Source organism: Lactuca sativa, chromosome 3 (assembly GCF_002870075.4).
Source record: "Lactuca sativa cultivar Salinas chromosome 3, Lsat_Salinas_v11, whole genome shotgun sequence".
NCBI lineage: Eukaryota > Viridiplantae > Streptophyta > Magnoliopsida > Asterales > Asteraceae > Lactuca > Lactuca sativa.
In genome coordinates this window covers 8,946,573-8,969,957 of record NC_056625.2, presented here as the reverse complement: position 1 = coordinate 8,969,957, position 23,385 = coordinate 8,946,573, and the positions used below count along the sequence as shown (strand labels likewise).

At 38.6% G+C, this 23,385-nt stretch overlaps 1 protein-coding gene across 1 annotated transcript; it reads left to right on the top strand.

Moving 5' to 3' along the window:
- Positions 1-862: 862 nt before the first annotated feature.
- LOC111920794 (ethylene-responsive transcription factor ERF027) lies at positions 863-1,977 on the top strand. Its single transcript, XM_023916353.3, has one exon. It carries the CDS (start codon positions 1,080-1,082, stop codon positions 1,746-1,748), a length of 669 nt encoding a protein of 222 aa, XP_023772121.1. The 5' UTR covers positions 863-1,079; the 3' UTR covers positions 1,749-1,977.
- Positions 1,978-23,385: the final 21,408 nt, after the last annotated feature.

Genomic DNA, 23,385 nt, shown 5'->3' with positions numbered 1-23,385 from the left:
ACCTATTTCTTCTTGAATCATACCCCTTCATTAACAACATCCATTTAAGGTTGAAAATTTATCGTTGAAATCTAAGTTTGAATTATTGGAGGTTTAAATTGATTTTTAGGTTTGAATGACTATGAATCGATTAGAGCTTGGATTTGATTTTGATACAAGGCAATACTGATTTTATATTTGTAGTGAACATGGGAGATGGTGGTTGTGGTAGCAAGAGGTGGATGATGATGGTAGGAGAAGATGATCGATATATTATTTGATGTTAAATCGTATATAAAAAATATTAACGGTAAATCGTATAATAAATACATTAAGTTGCAATATCGAATTAAAATGATAAGGTTTTAACAAACTTATTATAAGTTTAATCTTACAAAATAAAGTGACTAAATATATATACAAACGATAATTCATTAAGTTATAAAGTCATTTAATCGAATTTCGATGTATAACATGAACAATATGTGTACAATCGTTTATATAAACAAACATTTTACTCAAATATATCTAGATTCTATTTTGTGATAGGAATATGCAGGAAGAAAACAAAAGCATATAATAATATAAAAATAATATTTCGAAATAAAGATAATATTAATAAAACAAATTTGACTCCATCTTATAAAAGATATATGCAAAAACCGATTAAAAGGAACAGTGGTTTAACACAAATAAAATAATAATAATAATAATAATAATAGTTTATTGTTTGTTAGAAATAAAATAATAATAATAATTATAATAATAATAATAATAATAATAATAATAATAATAGTTTATTGTTTGTTAGAAATAAAATAATTATATAAAGGCTCCAGCTATTATACTGCTAAACTATGATATATCCCAATCAATAGCCCCTTTAACCTTCAGACACAAAAAACCCTAGACACGTTTCTCATTAGACACCTCGGTGCCCACGAATTCCCCACGGTTTTTGTTCATCGATTCACACACATAAACACTCATATAAATCTTTACCACAAACACACTTAGATCAAACACAAAGAAATCTCGTCAATTCGCGACACTTTCTTCGTAGTCGCCAGTATTCCGTACTTATACATATAGCTCTGTGTATGTACATATCGATGGCTGACCCTCCCCTACCCCCTCCACCTCCTCCGCCCCCTTTCAACGCGTGTCAAGAAGGTCAACCAAAAAACCCTCTTCCTCTTCAGTTACCTACCAAACCCACTGTAATGACCACCACTTCTTCTTCTGCTGGCTCTCCAAGCCTCCCTAGTCCGGCGGCAACCGGGAAACATCCAATTTATCGTGGGATACGGACTCGTAGTGGGAAGTGGGTGTCGGAGATACGAGAGCCCCGAAAAGCCAAACGTATTTGGCTTGGAACATATTCAACGCCGGAGATGGCAGCTGCTGCGTATGATGTGGCTGCTTTATCACTTAAAGGCAGTGATGCGGTGTTGAATTTCCCCGATTTTGTTGGGAAATACCCAGTTCCAGGTTTACCGGAGCCTGCCTTGATAAGGAGTGCGGCAGCGGCTGCAGCAGAGATGATGAAGCCTTCAGCGGATCAGAGTGTTGTGTTGGTATCACCTGCTGGCGGAGATACCGAGCTACCGGCCGGGAATGACTTTATGGATGAAGAAGCCCTTTTTAGTATGCCGAATTTGTTGGCGGATATGGCTGAAGGAATGCTGATGAGTCCGCCACGGCAGCACAGTACTGATGATTTGTCTCCGGGGGATTCATCTGATTGTGATAATTTATGGAGCTACTAGGCTTCTTTCCGCGTGTTCTACAAGCATAATAAAATTTGAAGAATGAAGTAGAAAGAGGGACTTGAAGTGACTATGGAAAAGAAATCGAAATGAAGAAGGATGCAAGATCAAAAGAAAGAAGACGTGCGAACAAGTAGTATGCAACTCAGCATGCATGATCATGATCATAAAGCATGAGAATTTTATTTTTATTGAAATTTATCATGATTGAAATCAAAGATGTTATATATATATATATATATATATATATATATATATATATATATATATATATATATATATATATATATATATATATATATATATATATATATATATATATATATATATGTGGTGTTTACGGAGTGCTTGTTTTCAATACAATGCCGATCTCTTGTTAAACAATTTACCCAGTTCCTACTATAATTAAGCCGAAAGGAGAGAAGTACGAGTGCTTCCCCGGGCTTTAATTAATTGACGATCACCAGATAGAAAGAAAATTCAGAGCTCTAAACAACATGGGAAAGTTTTTGGTTTCTGAATGGAGGGTTGTAGACTTGTAGGCAATCAGTTGATCAAAGTACCTATATTTCTTATGATCATTTAAGGAGACAATGATTGAAGACGACCAAATTACTCCGGTGAATTTAGTTATTTGTAGAAAAATACCAAAAGGTTTCTAATCATGGGTATCATGTACATGGTGTCTTCTCTCAAAATATTTGAGTAGTTTACGAGTTTGAGTTGTTTATGGGGATGTTAGATTTGTCATTTCAAATAAATAAACAATAAAAACACAAGAAAATGACATAGTTGGGTAACTAGTTATTAGTATCGTATATATTTAGTCATATTTTATATACAACTTACTTTTAAACTTATATTTGTTTTTCTAGAATTATCATTTTGATCAATTGTTACAAATCTAGCCCGTTTAATTAATACTATTAAACTTACATTTGTAAACACAATTTACCATTAAACGATTTTTGTCCATATGTAGTCAGCATTAATTTTTCAATTATTTCCCTTTTTGATACCATACGTTTCCCTACTCTTCTCCATCTCTAGATACTTTGCAAAATCACCCTGCTATACTACCATATCCCTTTATCGCCCCTTTCTTCTTGAATCGTGTGCCACCAATAATCATATTCTTTCAAAGGTTGAAGTTGATTTTAGGTTTTAATATGAGCTTGAATTGATCGGAGGTTTAAATTGATTTGGCCACAGATTAAAGCTTATTTTATATTAGTTACATTGTGATTGTGGTGTCAAATGGTAGAGATGGAAGGTTGTGGTGACGAATAATGGTGATGTAAGGTGGTGTTTTTTGTTAGAAGTGGATAATGGTAGTGGTGGTGGAGGTAGGGATGGTCATCTTTTAAAGAAAAATATGAATCAAAAAAATTATTGGTATGTATACAAAAAGAAAAAGAAAAAAAAAAAAAAAAAAAAAGACATTAACATGCAATACCATGTTAAAATGGAAGGTTTTAAATAGATAGACGATTTTAATAGTCAAACATCTAAAGAAAATAACGAAAATATGTAAACTATTAAATGATAATTCGTTATCCTTCAAAGTCATTACTTCTTGACAAAACAACAGGAATAATTTGTTGGAACTTGAAAGGAAAAATAATTGAACGATATATGATGTCGTATGGTGGTCACAAAACATGAATTATGCTATTAAAAGTTAAATGTCAAATTTTGTTTTCGTGATAGATTATGGGATCAATTGTAATCATCTTATATGCCTCGGTTTGTTCCCTTTTACCCTTTTACTTAACCACTATGGACCAACCAAGAAAAAAGGTCGTATTGCTTCCCATTTATTAAAGCTGTGAAAAAAAAATTTATTTAAGGAAATTCTATTTTAGTTTATTTAGTGTCATTTTTTATATTCACCATTACACGAGAATATTAGCAACAAATATATATATATATATATATATATATATATATATATATATATATATATATATATATATATATATATATATATATATATATATATATATATATATATATATATATATATAGGGTTAGGTTATTTTGTTTTCACTATCTATTGTGTGTATGTATGATTGATTCTGGACCATTCATTTTAGTTATTTTAAGAAAGTAATATCTTCAGCATTTAATATGCATTAATTACTTTCTTAAAATAACTAAAATGATTGGTCCAGAATCAATCATACAGGCACACAATAGATAGTGAAAACATTTGAACCTAACTCTCTCTCTCTCTCTCTCTCTCTCTCTCTCTCTATATATATATATATATATATATATATATATATATATATATATATATATATATATATATATATATATATATATATATATATATAGAGAGAGAGAGAGAGAGAGAGAGGACAACCCTAATTAACTAATTAAGAATTCTTAAAAAACTAAAATAACTTTATTTCAACTTTAGCAAAACAATGATTACACTTTTTATGGGTCAATTATGGTGTCAAGTCTCTTTAACCAATTTAAAATTAAGTTAATAACTTTTTGGGATAAGCAAATGTTTTTCAAACACATAATTGGTCACTATATACCGTACGTTCTTGACCTTTTATTTGTTTAAAACACACAAACAAATATTGAACCTATAAAAACTCTACAAGGGGATAGTTGACTTCTAAGGACAATGTTGACTTTGTTAGGATCAACAGGTTTCGACAACGTTTTTAACTTCATTAAAGTTGTGTATTTTGGTTGATCGTTGCAAGTTATAGAAGACCCCCAACACCATACATCATGAAATATAACAGTCTAACAAGCATATGATTTTAACGCACCCTAGTACTTTGAGTGGGAGGTTGCTAATTGTTCATACTATGTTTGAAATCAAGGAACAATTGTGTAGGTGGGCCATTTGTAAATATATATCAGTGTTGTAAAAATCCCGATTAATCTCTGATTAATCCCTAGGCGCTACCCGACCGATTAGAGGGCGCTAGCGATTAATCACCGCATACAAAATGACTGAAATAGTAGAAAACGATGAAATTTTAACATTTTGAAGAAATTCTACTTAATAAAAACCATTTGAGGAATGATTAATGTTGTATTAATCATATTAACCTATTTTATTAAGATATTAGTTGTATTTACGACCTTTGCTATGATATTAGTCATATTTAACATTTTAAAATTTAATGAGTTAGCAATTAATGGTTCCCGATTTATCCCCGCCTAGCCAATTAATTAATCTTAACCCCAGTCCACCGACTAGCTAACATCGAGGGTTTTTTTACAACCTTGATATATATATATATATATATATATATATATATATATATATATATATATGTGTGTGTGTGTGTGTGTGTGTGTTAAGTTATTAACTAACTTGAAGATCGATTAGATCTTTGTAACAGGTATTGCGAAGAACACAAAATAATAAACAAGACAAGATTGAATCACAATGTGTCGAATGATTAAATCAAATAATCATCAGTAGAGCTCGATTAAGAACTTCCACTGTAGAGGATTTAGGGTTACAAGAACGATAATAAACTTCTAAATAATGCTCTGAACAATCTCTTCTATCGTTACTATCGCTAACCTAAGATGCATGCAAGCACCTATATTTATAATAAACCCTATATTACTCACGGATGGACAGGCCCATACCGGAGATACAAAACTGGACTAACTAACGAGCCCAATAGACGCAACATATTACAAAACACGACCCAACAATCTCCCCCTTTGCGTCAAATTGGAGCGAGACTACTTCTTCTTCTTGCTTGGGCCAGCAGCGGGAACTTTCTTCGTGGTATCAAACAAACGTGAGATTAGCGCAAGTATCGTCTGTCTGAACCGAATGTACCAATGTATCATGTCATTGAAGTACTTGATATCATCCGCTGTGTTTTGCTTGCATCTGTGGATGATCCCTAAAACATGCTCTAAGCAAGCAGTAGTGTACAGATGTTTGTCAGCCAAGGCGAAAAGACATTTTTGTCCTTCGTTCCTGGTGAACATGACCGAATTCCTTCTCGAGTCAATTTTTCCCATCTGCATTTGGTTCAAATCACTGGCAGAGCCAACAGGAGATATTGTTGGTTTCTTCTTGAATACACTTGCTATCTCCTGATCCATTAATGCAACTTCCATGATGTAGCACACCAGCATCCTCTTGAAATGGTCGATGATCGGACCGTATTCAGCTTCGTTGGTTAGAAGGATGTTGTGCAAGATTACCCAATCATGGGGATTGAGATTCGGAAGATCTGCTAGGGAAATGGCATGTTTGGTTTTGGCAGATCCCCGAAGCGCCTTGAACCGAATGTTGATGAAGTTCCCTTCAGTGTACGGCTTCAAGACCCGAACGTTGACAATTTTCTGAGCGCTCCAAGTTTGATATTGGGGTTGAGCAGCCTTCAGATAAAAATCAATTAAGTCCCGATCAACCTGTGGATGAGGATGAGGGAACTCTGCAACGTTGGCGAAGGAGTGAAAGATGAACGCCTTTCGGGTCAGTAGCATGTCGAACTGAGAGTCGACTGTATTGGAACAATCAAGTGAAATCACAGGTTCCAGCCACAAGATGCTCGGAGTGTCGATGGCTTCTTTTATCATCCTCTCGAGAGTCCAAGCAGGACAAAGAGTTTTCCTACTCTCAAGAAGGTCGTGGGCTTCCTTCTGTTTTCTTTCAGCTTCTTCAGCTTCTCTAGCCACACGAGCACTGATATCAGCCTCATTGTTTCGACTTTTTCGCTTCAACAGATCAGCGATAGTCTCTCTGTCTTCATCTTCATCCTCCTCAGCAATCTTCTTGCCTTTATCTTTCACACCAGAACTGGAGGCTTGGCCTACTGGAGGAGGTTCGGTAGTGTGAGTTGCCTTTGAGGAAGGAGGTGGTTGAGATGTTGACTTCTTCTCTCCCCCTTGTTTCAGAATGGACACGAAATCAAGTAGCCCTTCGATTTTGCTTAACAGGGCAAGGGCGGGAGCGAGCTTCTCTGCAAGGTCTCGCCTCACAGTGTAATTTAGGATGGGATCATGTGCTTCGAGGATGTTGGATATGGCAGAGTGGACATCCGAAACACACGACTTTATCACCTCCCTTTCGGACCGAAGAGAGTCAGCCTCCTGTTGAGAGTTGGAGAGTTGAACACTCTTGACCTTCAGAGCGGTGGTCTTCCTGGCTAGAACATCCATGAGAGAGTTCTCGGCAGCCAAATCTTCTTGCAGCTTCGAGAGACGCTCGTCAATGGTTGCGCGAAATGCTGAGTTGTCGTCTGAAAGCGTTTGACGAAATGAAGCGAAGGACTTCAACTCAGTGGAGACAGACGTTGTCAACTGTTGAACAATTGGTTCCAACGTAGTCTTAGCAGCATTTGCACTCTCCTGTAAAGATTTTAACAGGGCAGAGGCATCAGAAAATAGTTTATCGACTTTTTTCGGTCGCAGCCTGACAGGCTTTTGTTGAGGCGTCGATGGCGGAGGTTGCAGAAGCGAGAGAGTCTTGCTGAGCCTTGGAGAAAGCGTCAACAATCTTCTGAACTGCATCTTCAGAAAGTGATGATTGAGACGTGGAAGAGGAGGCGATGAGCAAGTCAACCTTGTCGTGGAGCTCCTTGAGATGTTTCTTTGTAACCGGAGCGTCGTCATCATCGTCGCTCTGTACTTGAAACGGACTATAGTAGACCGAGTCAAACGTCATATTTTCCCCGCCAAGGAATGTTTCTTCTCCCTCTGAGGCATGACCGGGAGAAGGTGGTGGTGGAGAAGCTGGTGGTGCAGTAGTATGGGTAGGTTCGGGTTGGGTTGTTTCGGGTGTTGGTGTGGGGGTAGGTTCGGGTGCTTTTGTGGTTTCGGGTGCTTTGGTGGTTGCGGGTGCTTAAGTTGTTTTGGGTGCATCAGTATGAAACCCTGTATCAGATACGTTGGCTCTAACATTTGCAGTGGATGTTATGGTTGGGTCGGTGAATATTGGTGGTGGTATTGGGATTGAAGTGGTTGGAATGTGTGTGAAGGGGTTTATGGTGGGAATGGAAGTAGGAATAGTTTTAGGAGGAGAGGGAATTGGAGAAGGAGGGATTTGAATTTCAGGGGTAGGAGATCTGGGTGGAGTGTTGCCTCGTGGAGAGTCGTCAGAATCCGAACTCTCACCCTCAGACTCGCTTGAGGAGGAAGCGATGATCAGCTTTCGCTTGGGCTGAGTTTTTCGTCGCTTTTGCTGCGGAGACTGAGCAGCTTTGGTTGGTTTCCTCTTCTTTGGAGATGGGCCTTTAGCTCCTTTAGCCACGTGTTTCCCCTTATCAGCCTTTTTGCCTCTTGGAGCAGGCTTGTCGGCGTCATGAATGGACTTCAACATCTCCGGAGTGAGATCCCTCAGACCAGAACGTTTGAATTCTTTGTATGTCCTGATAATCCGACTATCAGCAGGAACATCGCCATACATGGTTTCCAGAATGGAGCCGTTGAACGGAAACTTGGAAGCGTCCGAGACAATGATCTTCGTGGTGTGGAATGTACCAATCGAAGAAATTGGAGCACCAGCGACAATGGGGACGTGGTACTTGTCCATCACCCATTTCGTGATCAGAGCCCAGAACCTAGCGTAGGAAATCTCTGAATGTCTGCAAGTAGAGGAGAGACTCTGGATGAGTTGCTGCCACAGAACATACCCATAATCTACGTTGATGCCATTGTAGATACCATACATTATCGACAAAAATAAGCGACTGGCACCATCAGATCCAGCACTTCTTTCAGATAACCCTTTGAATAGAACAGTGAACATCCCGTTCCACTGTGGAGGTAGGCACGACTTCTTGAACTTCGTGACTGTGGTAAGCACCTCCGTATAACCCATGTTATAAAACATGTTGAACAAGTGCCCCATTGGAATCGTTTCAGGGTTAACCCTTGAAGAATCAGGTTCAAACCCTAACAACGATGAAAACCTTTGCCTGGAAATTGATGCCTTGTGCTGAAAAACATCAAAGAAGATTCTGTCCACAACCTTGTCGTAATGAGCAGTTGCAAAGATTTGCGACAAGAACTCCATTGGAACAGATTCAGCTCTTGTAAGTGCAGGAGCGATCGGATAAACCGCAAGCACTCGATTATGGGGAACATGAAGGCATCGTAAGCATGAGGGGTTAAATCAATGATGAGGCTTTGTTGAGGGCGAATGGGCAGTATGTGGGATGTTGCGTGAACAGAAGATGAATCTGTCATTACTTGAAGAGAATGAAGAAGATGATGAACAGTGAGGAATTAAGGAATTTTTGCTCTCTGGGAATTTTGATTGCGGTAAAGAGGTAAATGAAGGATTGTGTTGTCTTTTATACTGGGTTTAAGGAGAGAGAAAGATCTTCCCAAATCTTCGATTGAGAATGGAAGGGTTTTTCGGAGTTGACTGATGCGTGACAGTTGGGGTTGCTGATGATCACGCATGAGAGAGAATGTCAGACCCTTAAGAACACACCTCCCATTATGCGCCGTTTGGATACGAACCGTTTCAGATTCACACGCGCCCCTCTTGCGCCGTTTGGAGATGTGACGGTTCCGATTCGCACGCTTCCCCTTTTTAGCGTCGTTTGAAATCAAATCGATTAGACTCCCACCTGAGTCAGCATGTCATCATCTTATCCCTTTAAATTACAACGGCATCTTTTGAACAATGCTCTCACGTGGATTAAAATTAACCACAGCTTTTAATTAACCACCAATCCAATGAAAATGCATGTAATTAATAGAACCTGAATTTTGGAAAATCAAAGATTTTCGTGCTAAGGGTGTAAAAGAAAAGAAATAAAGCAATACTTTTAGGGAAAATATGTGATGTCAATAAAGACACGAAACAAATGATCCCGGGCACGAATCTCTTTCTTCAAAGTCAAGAGAGACCTTAAAGTGTTTGTGTGGTTTCTCGTTGATTAACGATCAAACACTTATTAAGAAGTGTTGAAAGGCTTCTTTTAACTAGGCTTAATAGGGTGGCTTTTTCTTCGATTCAAAATTCCTAATCTTGATATAAGATAGAAAGTGAACGAAGTACTTGTGAGACCGGTGTAGTCTGTTGAACAAGTAGGTTGGTAATAATTTAATTTGGCTAGGAAATATAAAATCTCAAAAAAATAAAACTGGATCCCAAGGGAAGAAATGTTATTGGTTTTAACAATTTCATAGGAATCACACAAAAGAAAAGTTTGAGATTTCATGAAGATACGTCCGTCAATTCCATAGTGAAAACTAGAGCAAATTAATTGTTCACCGTCAATTCATATCGGGTATTGAATTTTGGGTTTCACTTAGCTCGTAGTGGCACGAAACTAAGATCATGAACATAGAAATTGTGTAACCATAAACCTCAGTGGTAAGTTCTGAGAGTGTCAAGGGTTACGTTTGTGAAACGAGTGTGATGGAGAAATGCATTTTAGATGGTGTAAGAAATTAAAGTACCTCTGCTGTAAAAATTGGGACCAAGCAGAAAACTCTTAGCTCTTGTGAGAAGAGAGTTAGGTAGCTCATGATTAGAATAAATATGATAGACTAATTGGGAAGACAAGATTTGTGTATATCAAGTCATTAAGGCTATTATTCAGAATCAGTTGAGGCTTTGGACACATACAACAGCATGCTTCTAGGGACACTTAGCTAATTCAACAATTTCCCCATAAACGAACACACAAATAAAATTAAAGCCAAAAAGAAAATAAAGAACAAAATATTTTTGGAGTTTTTGAATTTATATATAAAGAAAAATATTTTTGGAGAATTTGATAAATAAAAGCGAAAGAAATAATAAAAAAAAAATAGACTGAAAAAAATAAAAAAAACTTTGGAACCGAACACGAGCGTTCGGTCTATTTCGGTTGTGAGAAACTTTGGAACCGAACCCGAGCGTTCGGTTTATTTCAGTTGTGAAAAATTGTGGAACCGAACCCGAGCGTTCGGTCTATTTCGGGTGAGAAAAATTTTGGAACCGAACCCGAACGTTCGGTATATTTCGGTTACCAAAGAAAATAGATTTTATAAAAGAGAATGATTTTGATAATAAGATAAATGCATTTGGAACAATTATACATAAGATTTACAACCAAGAAAACTACCTTTGATTGATGAGCGAAAAGCAGATTATTCAACCGAACCCGAGCGTTCGGTTCATTTCGGTACATAAGTACAAGACCCGAACCCGAACGTTCGTTCTATTTCGCTTCTTACTTTTGAGTTTGAGAGGTAATTTGTGGTACTGACTCTGATTCCATCATACCTAGCCCTTGTAGAATTTTGTTGAACAACACTTCAAGAAGAGCTTTGGTGAAGATGTCAGCCAGTTGATCAGTGGTTCGAACAAAATGAATTTCGACGTTCCCATCTTCCACATGATCTTTAATGAAGTGATACCTCAGCGCTATGTGCTTGGTCTTGGAGTGTTGCACTTGGTTATGACAGATCCTAATTGCACTTTTAGAGTCACAATATAGTGGGATCTTTTTCATATTGAGTCCATAGTCCTGGAGTTGACTTTGGATCCAAATCACTTGAGAAGTGCAGGATGCAGCTGCAATGTATTCTGCTTCAGCTGTAGACAAAGACACACAAGTTTGTTTCTTTGATTGCCAGCTAACCAACTTCCCGTCGAGGAATTGGCAGCCTCCCGTGGTGCTTTTCCTGTCTAGTCCACAACCTCCAAGGTCTGCATCTGAGTAGGCTTGAACGAAGAAGCCTGAGTTGGATGGATACCATAGGCCTAAAGAGGTAGTTCGCTTGAGATAACGGAGTATGTTCTTCACTGCAAGCATATGAGGTTCACGTGGATTCGCCTGAAGTCTAGCACAGTAGCATACAGAGAACATTATATCAGGCCTCCTAGCAGTAAGATACATCAGAGAACCAATCATCTGGCGATATAGCGTAATATCAACTGCTGGCTTATCCAAGGATGGAGTGAGCTTGGTGCCGAATGCCATTGGAACTTTAACCTTTGAATCTCCCATCATGCCAAATTTTGCAAGGAGAGTCTTTGTGTAAGCTTCCTGATTAATAAAGATGCCTTCGGGTCCCTGTCTAATATTTAAACCAAGGAAAAAGTTAATTGGACCCATTGAGCTCATTTCAAATTTAGTCTTCATCAGCTTTCTGAATTCAGCCGTTAAGCTAGGATTCGTTGAGCCAAAGATGATATCATCGACGTAAATTTGAACAATCATAAGGTGGTTACCTTCCTTCTTACGAAAGAAGGTTGGGTCAACCGAACCTTGTTTGAATTTGGACATCTTTAAAAACTGTGTTAGCGTTTCATACCAGACTCTCGGAGCTTGTTTCAGTCTATATACGGCTTTTTCCAAAATGTAACAATGATTAGGGTACGTTTCATTTACGAATCCAGGAGGTTGCTTCACGTACACTGTTTCTTCAAGTTCTCCATTTAGAAATGCGCACTTGACATCCATTTGGTAGACTTCAAAGTTTTTGTGTGCAACATAGGCAAGAAATATTCTAACGGATTCCAGCCTGGCTACAGGAGCAAAAGTTTCTTCATAGTCGATTCCTTCCTCCTGACAGTATCCTTTCACCACCGGACGTGCTTTGTGTCGTATCACGTTGCCTTCCTTGTCCATCTTATTTCTAAAGACCCATTTTAGACCAACAACTGAGGCATCTTGAGGAGTTGGAATGAGGCGCCAAACTTTATTCCTTTCAAATTCATTCAGTTCGTCTTGCATAGCTTGAACCCAATCGGAGTGATCAAGAGCAGTGTTAACTGTCTTTGGTTCAACTTTTGAGACGAAGGAGTTAAACATACATAATTCTACTTTTAAAAATAAGGAAGTTTGTTTTGCCTTAAGTTGTGATCGGGTCAGAACCTTTTCAGAGACATTACCGACAACCTGGGAGACAGGATGATCTCTGGTCCATTTGACAAGAGGAGGGTAATTTGGATCATAGGATGGATCCAATTCAGCGTTTACCATTTCTTCTAGTTCGGATTGACTGTCATCGTCATAGAGCATATCGGCATTCTCCCCCTCGACAGATGAGCTTTCAGGTGGGTCTTGAGTATCTTGAGCTACAGGGGTTTCGGGTGGTGTCGATCTTTCGGGTGTTGACGCACCTTCGGCTGTTGTAGCACTTTCGCGTAGTGTGGCACTTTCGGGTGTTGAAGTGCGTTCGGGAGCAGCTTGAGAATTGTTCTCCCCCTCAACATGTGAGCTCGGCTGTGATGAAGAAGATGCATCCTCCCCCTCAACTGAAGCATTGTGCTGTGGAGGTTCGTTGGAACATGATACTCCTTCATTCATTTGCTTTGCAGCATCTTCGACAAGTTGCTTCAGATTATCTACTTTGTTGTTTGCTGCACTGGCTTTCGAGAGAGTGGCCTTCTCTGGTTCATCAAATAACTCGACAAACTTCTCAAAGAGGTTTGCGATCGAGGCTGTGACTTGGCCTGTTTGAGGAAAGATTTCTCCAGTTGTGTCTTCGTTAGCCTTTAGCTTTTTGACATAGCTATCATCAAAAGTCACGTAATAAGTCTCTTCTATTTTCCTCGAGCGCTTGTTTAATACCCTGTATGCTTTAGAATTGAGAGAATAGCCCAGAAATATCCCTTCATCGGCTTTGACATCGAACTTGTTACGATGTTCTTTAGAATTGAAGATGAAGCACCGTGAGCCGAATACATGGAAGAATCTGACATTTGGCTTCCTGTTGTTGATGATCTCATAAGGAGTGAGAGTGAATCGCTTATTGAGATATGACATGTTCTGCGTAAAACAAGCAGCAGCAATAGCATCAGCCCAAAAATATAAAGGTAAAGAAGCAAAACTTTGCATAGTTCGGGCCGCCTCACACAAAGATCGGTTTCGTCTTTCGACAATCCCGTTTTGTTGAGGGGTGTAGGGAGCTGAGAAGTTGTGACTGGTTCCTTTTTCTGCCAAGAATTCTTCGAATTCTTTATTTTTGAACTCCAGCCCATTTTCGCTCCTGATGTTGCGAACGACTTTCTTCAGCTGTACCTCAACCTGCTTGATAAACATCTTTAGCTTTAGAGTCGCTTCAGATTTGTGCTTCAGAAAGAACACCCATGTAAAGCGCGAAAAGTCATCAACAATTACAAGAATATACTTGCTACCGCCGATACTTTCGATAGATGATGGACCACACAAATCAATGTGAATTAATTCTAGTTGTTCAACAACTTTGGTGTTTACAATAGACGGGTGACTTTGACGACTCTGCTTCCCCATTTCACATGCAGCACACAAATGTTCTCGATCTTACTTGAGCAATGGAAGACCTCGAACATGACCTCCAGTGACAAGTTTGTTGATGTCCTTAAAGTTGAGATGAGAGAGCCTTCAGTGCCACAGACAGCTTTCGTCAGATTGTGCTTTTGATAACAGGCAGATAGCTGGATTCCTTTTGATGGGTTTGAGGTTCAGGGGAAACATTTCTCCTTTTCGCTCCGATTTGAGAATAACTCTTTTTGTTTTCTTCTCAATTATTTCCGAACCCTCATCATCGAATGAGACCTTGAGACCGGTACCTCCAACAAGCTGAGATACACTGATGAGGTTGTGCTGTAGTCCCTCAACGTATGCGACCTTCCTAATCGTAAAATCACCATTTGTTATCATTCCATAGCCTTTTATTGTCCCGAATGAATTGTTCCCGAACTTGACATTTCCACCGTTTGAAAGAGACCGAAATTCCCTCAGCTCTTCCTTCCTTCCTGTCATGTGATGCGAGCAGCCACTGTCAATATACCATTCTTCGTCAAATTGCTCGTCACTGATAACCTACAAAAATTAAGCAGATTTAGGAACCCAAAGTTTCTTGGGTCCACGTGAGCCTTTCACAGGAACATGAATAGTAAGAGATATGTCAACAAGATATGTTCTTTTTATTAACGTTGTCTCATCTTTCTTTTTGATGGTGAAAACCTTGATTTTATTGGGATCTGTTACTTTTGGTTTGGATTCTGGTTTAGGTATTTGGACTTTGGGATGATTTTGATTTGTTTTAACTGATGAAACCTTTGATTTTCCTTTCAGATCTGTTGATGATTTAGGTTTTTGAGTGCGAACAGAATTGAATTTAGAATGTGGTTGAGAGGAATTAGAAGAATTAGTAGAAGAAGAACAAGAGAATTTAGACTGAGAGGATTTCTCGGCTTGAGGTTCTAAGTGACCATTTTGTTTTTTATCATTAGTGGGACCGAACTTAGAACTTTGGTCTCTTTTGCTCTCGGAACCGAACCTCTGCTTTCGGTTGTCATAATTTTTAGAACCGAACGTATCCTTTCGGATGTTATGACCTTCAGAACCGAACCTCTCCCTTCGGTTGTTATTATTCTCTTGTGATCTAACAGTACTTTTCTCTGACTTTAAATTTCTGTCATGATAGGAGAAATGGGCGTTTTGAGATTGCCAAAACTGTTTTCGCTTTTTGTTTTTGCTTTCTGTCAGCTGGTTCACTTTGAACTGATGATGTTTCGCTTGAAGGAGTGACTTCTTTTGCAGGAACTCCTTTTTCTTCAGGAACATCTTTTGTACCACTAGTACTTGGCACATCGAAGCTAGCAGGCTTGTTCAAAGGCTCTGGCACATATCTGCCTTTGGTTTTCCATGACGTCCTTTCTGACAGACCAACTGTTTCGTCAGCATTGTCGATAGGAGCTGACCAAAAGAACTCATCACAACCATCAACATTATCTTCGTTTACAATGGCTGTGAGTGCGGCTGTCTGATGTTCGGTAACACCAGTGACCTTATATACCTGATTTGGAGTCGTTCTAACCTTTTGGTACACGACAGGTTTTTCCTCAAGGATCGGGGACTTTTGTTGGGACAAGCGAGCAAACTCCACATAATTTTCTGAAATAAGATTTTTGTGGTTTTCGGGTTCGCTCTTGACAAACTCAGAACAGTCAACTTCATCCTCTACAGAAATTTCACTCATATCATCGTCCTCATTAAGCTCAGATGCATTTTCAACATCAATTTTATTTTCTGAGCTCAAGTTGGCACTCAATGAGTCAAACTTTTGTATGGTTTCGGTCCTTAATTTTAGTTTGTCATTTTCATCCAAAAGATTTTTCAGTATGTCCTTATGGTCTTTGGACTTAATGAAAGATTCGATTTTGTCCAGACCATACATATATGTCGGATTAACATCCTCAGACGAAACTACACTTTCACAATTATATGCTTCAGCATCGATTTCATCCTCCTTAAACTCAAGGAAGGGCAAAATCATGCGATGAATTTTCTGCCCTATTTCACAGTTTAAATGAAGTTGAGTGATATTATTGTAAAGACGCTTAACAATCAAACAAAAGACATTTCGCTGTTTTAAAAGTTTCAAATTGTCTCTTTTTAAATAAATGTTTTCGTTCTTGGTTTTAAATAACTCCGACTCCTTCAGTTCGATCCACATCCTCCGTTCCTCACTCTTTGAAGACACCCTGCTTATTTGGTCAGTAAGGTTAGAACTGGTGACCCGTGTTTGAGTTAAACTGCTGTCTAGATGAGAGATTCTTAAATTAACATTTTTTAATTCTTTTTCATATGAGCTTTGTGGGACTTTGAATGCAATAAAAATGGATTGTACCTTCTTGATTAATTCATCAAGTTCGTTAAACTGCATGCTGAGAGGTTTTGCTATGAAGCACAAGTCCTCTCGCTCCTTTGTGTCTTCATTCCCACCATCTGTGTTGTATCCCCTCATCTGAGATACATCTGACACCATCAAACACTTTCCACCGTTCCCTTCATCTTTCGCCACATAAGCCTTTCCATGAGATGGCTTCCTGACTTCTTCATCCTCAAAATCGGTTGACCAGACCTCCATGCAACCGAACTCATCATCCACTACCGAACCCTACACAATTAAAGCATTCATAGAAGGGTTAGCAGTAGATTTCTTTCTCTTGATCTCTTCCAGCTTTTTCAACAACACTGTTTCTTCATCTTTCTCCTCATCCTTTTCTGCCATTTTCTTGAGGACACAATCTTTTGCATAGTGGTTCTTTCCTCCACAATAATAGCAGCTCACACCCGAATCTCCTTCAGCTTTCGGTTCCTTCTTTGATTCTTCTGCCTTCGGTTCATCCCTGACCTTTTCAGAACTATAACTTCCCTGCCAATTTCGATTCTTGTTGGTAGGAAATCTTTTCTTGATGAACCTCTTGGGGTTTGACACCATCATAGCATAGTCTTCAGAGGTAAGGTCATAGTCCTCCAAGTTGAGGTCTTCATCTTCCATTACCCCTTTGCTTTTAGACAGAAGAGCCAATGATCCCAAGCTAGAAACCACATTTTTCTCCTGCAAGACAATCTTTTCTTGGGATTTCAAAATCCCTACCAGCTTTGCCAATGAGTAAGATTTGAATTGCTCATGTGCTTTGACAGTGGACACAACAGCTCTCCACTCAGATCTAAGGCCGTTTAAAAACGTAACATTTTGTTCAATCAACTTCCTTTCAATGTCATGTTTAATCATCTTGCTAAGAAGATGATTGAAGCGATCGAACGTTTGAGTTACAGTTTCTTCAGGACCCTGCTTGAATTCACCAAACTCAGACAAGAGTAAGGTTTGAATGGAATGCTCCAGATCTTCGTCTGTGGAATATAACTCTCGCAGCCTATCCCATATTTCTTTAGCAGTGCTGCACGAACTCACCATCCTGAACGTATCAGATTGAAGAGCAAATCTGATTAGTCTCAATGCTTTAATATTGCACTGAAACTTATCTTTTTCGTCTTGGGCAATATCTTTAACGTCTTTCAATAGATCATTATACTCTTTCTGAGTTTTAATGATCCTTGAAGTTGCTGAATGAGCGAAAGGTCCAGACACGATGGCTTCCCAGATGAGATATCCGTTGTCCTCAGATCCAATAACATAATCTTCAAAGTGATGTGCCCAAACTTCATAATCCTGGGTGTAAAGGATGGGAATCTTCATCGTTGATCCAATGCTGTTCGAGATGTTAATGGGATTTGATTGTGACTCGTCCATGCTTGATCGAATAACCTGTTTAAAAGATCAAACTTATAATGTATTAAATTAGGGCAAAACAAATAAATGCTGAGTTACGTCAATTATGGGATGACGGCTCAATAAATATTGATTAATGCGGAATAACCCTAATCGCAACCTTTTTCACAGAAAAGATGTGTATGAATTACACAGCCTCCTGCTTTGATACCAATTGATAAGTTATTAACTAACTTGAAGATCGATTAGATCTTTGTAACAGGTATTGCGAAGAACACAAAATAATAAACAAGACAAGATTGAATCACAATGTGTCGAATGATTAAATCAAATAATCCTCAGCAGAGCTCGATTAAGAACTTCCACTGTAGAGGATTTAGGGTTACAAGAACGATAATAAACTTCTAAATAATGCTCTGAACAATCTCTTCTATCGTTACTATCGCTAACCTAAGATGCATACAAGAACCTATATTTATAATAAACCCTATATTACTCACGGATGGACAGGCCCATACCGGAGATACAAAACTGGACTAACTAACGAGCCCAATAGACGAAACATATTACAAAACACGACCCAACAATATATATATATATATATATATATATATATATATATATATATACACACATAAAGAGATGGAACATGAAGAACACACACATGTCCAATCGTAACATGCTTCTTAACAAAATGTAAATCAATTTGAACATGCTTGGTTCTTGGTGCTGAACAGGGCTATATGAAAGATACTAACATTGTCACAAAAGACAAAAGTCAATGAGATAGCAGGCATAATAACTCAAGGAAAAGATTCTAAAACCAAGCAGTTTCAGCAACCACATTAACTAACTCTGATACTCGGCTTCGACACTAGAACGATAGACAACATGTTATCGTTTGGAAGACCATGAGACAAGATTATCACCAAGATAAATGCAAAACCCAGACGTGGACTGGCGTGTAATAGGATAGCGAGCCCAATCAATATCAAAGTAAGAAACCAGAGGGTCAACAAAGCACGGTCGAATGGAGAGATTGTATGTCAGTGTTCCTTTAAGGTAGCGAAGAATGCCCTTAAGCGCAAGGATGTGAGGAACACGAGTATCATGCATAGATAGACAGATCTGCTAGATTGCATATACAATATCAGGATGAGTGAAAGTTAGATATTGGAAGGCACCAACAAGACTTGGATTTACATGTGACCATGTCAATACGGGAAAGAATTTCTTGAGTGAACGCAGATTGAGCAAGAAAGAGACCAGAAACATCGCGAGAAGCAGCAATACCAAATAAGAAGGATAAGGATCAAAAGTTAGAAATAGGAAACATATAAGAAAGAATAAAGATGACTCTGGAAATGGCAGTAGTAGACGAAGCAGTAAGAATAATATCATCCACATAGAGGAGATGGTGGACGGTGTCATATCGGCGATGGAATGTAAAGAGAGAACTGTCTGATTTACTAGTGCAACAACCAAAACATGAAATATAGTGAACAAATCGTTGGTACCAGGCTCTAGGGGCCTGCTTAAGACCGTATAATGTTTTGCAACGGTGAAAACAATGATTGGGAAAATTAGGGTTGACATATCCCGAAGGTTGATGCATATATAAGGTTTAAACTAGATCGCTATGAAGGAAGATATTTTGACATCAAGTTGATGAATAAGTCAGTTTCTGGAGACAGAGATACTAAGAATGGTACAAATGGCACAACTTTTCACAACAGGGTTGAATGTGTCATCAAAATCAAGACCTGGCTGTTGTGTGAAACCTTGAGCAACTAGATGGCTTTTATACCTATCGAGATTAACACAACTATCAAACTTGTGTCAGTAGAGCCAGCGACATCCAATAATGGTTACTGTATCTGGTTTAGCAACAAGCTCGTAAGTGTTGTTTGAGAGAAGAGCAGACATCTTAGAGTCCATTGCAACATGCCAATTTGGGTTAGAGATGGTTTGAGTAGTATAGCAATGAATAAGAGACCTATCAGAGGTTACTGATAAGTTGAAGATATGTTTAGGCCAGAAGGAGCTTGTATAAGATCGAGTAACCATGGGATGCACCGTCGGAGGGTTGGGAGGAGAATAAGATGGATCCAAAAAAGGATCAAAAGATCCCGAAATGGCTGGGTAGTTAGAAGGACATGAGGTAGATGGGGATGGGGAAGAGGTGTCATCAACAGAGTCTAATGGCTAAGCAGAATCAATAGGATCATTAGGTGTTATGATAGGAGTCTCGGTAGATCATCAGGAATAAAGGACTCATAGGCAGAGCAGGTGGTAGAATGAAAGTCAGTATAGGGATAGTGAGTTTCATCAAATATAACATGGAAAGAGATGATGAATTTTAAGTGATGAGATCAAGGCATCAATATCTATGATGATCAGGGGAAGAACCAAGGTAGACACAAAGTCGAACGAGGAACAAGTTTGTGAGCGAAGTGGAGACAATGTTAGGATATCAAATACACCAAAAATCACATAAATATGAGTAGGTGCACAAGAAACCAAAAAGAATTTTAAAAGGAGTACGATACATGAGAGTAATGATGGGAAGGAGATTGAAGGTGTGAACTATCAATTGAAGAGCTTCAACCTAGAAGTAAGGAGGGAGAGAGGCTTAAATAAGGGAGGTACAAAGAATATTGTTAACACTATGAATGGTATGATTTGCCTTCCCATTTTGTTGAGACGTGTATGTAGAAACAATAAACAAGATCATTTGATTCTATTGACAATAACGAGAAATAAAAGCAAGAACAAATATCAAAATAGTGTCGAATGCTTAGATTAACAAAGCTCTAGAAGAGTTCAACATGAACTACTCTGTAAGATCTTGGTAGGGCAATACATCGTTAACCCTAGAAGGATACATGCATGCACATTAAATAGTCTAACCCTAGCAAAGAATAAACACGGATGGATAGACCCAACCCATTAAAATAAGACTATTCAAATACCATACATTTTGACACAACACTTTTATAACCCAAAAATCTCCTCATTTCTGTCAAATAAAGAAACAAGATTCTTCATTGTTGTTTCTTCTAAACCTTGAACAACTTGGTCATCAAATTCAGAAGGGTATTTCTGATCACAAGATACCACTTGATCATGTCATTGAAGAATTTCAAATCCGCATCATTAATTGCTTTGCACACTACAGTTAATACCATGATGTTGTTCATTGCAGCAGTGGAGTATAAATGTTTTTCTAATAAAAAGGGTATTTCTGATCACAAAATACCACTTTTTCACCATCTTTTCTTTGATACACCATGCTCCAATTTTCTTTCTTAATCTTACCATGCTTCATCTTTTGGAAGTCCTTCGGTTCTTCTTCAGGTTTCACAACTTGCCTTTTCTTTAACACGGAAGCTATTTCCGCATCCATTTTTGCAACTTCATGAATGTATCAAATTAGAATTCTTTTCAGATGAGCAACGATTGGCTCATACTTTTGTTCATCTTTCAAGAAAATCAGAAACAAGGAAATGCAATCATTCAGATTCATGCATGGTAAATCAGCAAATGTGAAGTCATCTTCATTGTGACTTGCTCCTCGGAATCGCTTAAATTTGATGTTTGTGAAGTGTTTAGTTGGAAAAGGATCATAAACTATCACAACAATAATCTTCTTTAGGCTCCATGTCTTGAATAGAGGTTGTCCATGCTTGATATAAAAAGAGAAAAACATCTTGTTAACATTGTAGTCTGAAAGTGGAGCTTTCTCAATATGAGTGAAGCATCAGAATAGGAAAGCTTTCGGAGTGAGTGGGGAGTCAAGCTAAGAGTCAGCGGTATTGCTCAGTTCGAAAGATACCAAGGGCTCCAACCAGTGAATGCTCGAATCATCGATCGCTTCCTTTTGAATTCTTTCTAAGGTGTAACATCCGTCACTTGAGGTAATATTTGTATTCAAATATTGTAATTTATATTTTTGGGCTATGAAATAAGTAATGGATTATTCATTGGACTTTATCAAGTAGGCCGAAAGGATTGGGCTACCCAAAGACGTACGTTGGGCGTAAGTTTTACGTACGTGGGGCGGAGTGCAGCACTAGATGCAGGGGCGGAGGTGCGTATGCAAGCAAACTAAAAATCCTAAGTTTTAGTGTTTAAGCCATATAAATACAATATTATGACTAAAACCCTAGCCTCCTTACCAGCCTCTCAACCTTAGAAACCCTAGATAGCCTCTCATCCTTCATTTTTGTGTGCTTTTGGCTTTATGAAGTTCATTGTGGTGTTTAGAAGCTTGAAAGGGGAAAGAACAAGTTGAAGAGGAAGAACTTGAGTAGCTTGAGCTCAAGGATCCGAGATAACATCACCATTTGGCACTCATTTGAGGTAAAAAGACTCCAACGTGCCTCATGAATGCTTAGATCTATGTTATTAATGGAATTTTGGACCTTTTTAGGTCCCCAAGAATGGATTTTTATTGATGAACTTCATATCTAGGCTTAGGGTTGCCATCCTTAGTGCTATATGAGTCCCATTAGCAATAATGTTTCGATCTTTAAGGTCCTTTTGTGACCATGCATGAGTTCTAGTCATTTACATGGAATTTAGTTGCTACATTCCAAGTTTGGGTCGATTTGTGGGTTAGAAGCCACCAAGTAATCGAATTTATGAGTTAAGACATTTTAGTGGACTCAGATTTTTAATTAAGGCTTAAGGTACTTGTGAAGAGGAACGCAAAGGAGCATCACGTATGCTGGGCGTACGTGCCAGCATGTTCAAACCCTAAAAATCGGACTTGAGGCCTATATAAACATCCTTAACTCATTTGTACCTCACCTTTAACAACCTCCTTCACCTTCAAACATCCCTAAAAACTCTAATATCATTTGTGAGTGTAGCTTGAGCTTTAAGAGTGCATTGGTGGTTCTTTTAGTGTTCATCCAAGATGAGGAAGTTACCAAGGAAGCTTGGAGTGTCACTTGGCCTCAAGAATCTGATTACTGTTGACCTTGAGGAGCTTCTGGAGGTATAAAGGTTACACCTTTTCATTTTAATGACTAGATCTAGCTAGGGTTTCTAGTCTTGTCCTTTTAGTTGATCTTGGATCCTTTTCTTGTGAGTTAAGCAACTCAAGAGGAAGGAGATAACAGATCTGAGGCCCCTTAGTCCTTTTCCCACATAAAAATGGAGTCTTGGTGAGAGTTTTGACCTCATGCATGGGTTAAGAGCTTCAAAATGGTCTTTATGAGGGTGTTGGGACCATTTGAGACATGAAAAGGCATAAATTTGCCAACTTTATGCCTTGGGTCGTCTTAATAGGCCTAGATCTGACTTTTGGACGTGAAAGAATCGAGCATTAAGTACTTAATGGAAAAAGTGCTTAATCTGTTAGTACATCGGGTGTAGATCTGCGTACGCCGTACGTAAGTCCCCGAGCCCCAGTACTAGGGTGCTACACTGAGCGTACGTATCGCAGACGAGCTTGGACCTGTGTTGGCCTTTTGGGCTATTGAGCCTCACTTGGTTATTGGACTTGAATTGTATTCTGTAAATTGTGGGCCATTTCATCTGTTGGGCCTTGGGTATATATCGATTAGGCTTTAATGGGCCAAGAGACCCATTAATGATATTGAACTTAGACTTTGGGCCCATTAGCAAGGAAGAGATAATTGGACCTCATGAAGGGTTGGAGTTTGGG

Coding starts and splice junctions, on each gene's coding strand:
- LOC111920794 (XM_023916353.3), top strand. CDS start 1,080: ATGTACATATCGATGGCTGACCCTCCCCTACCCCCTCCACCTCCTCCG.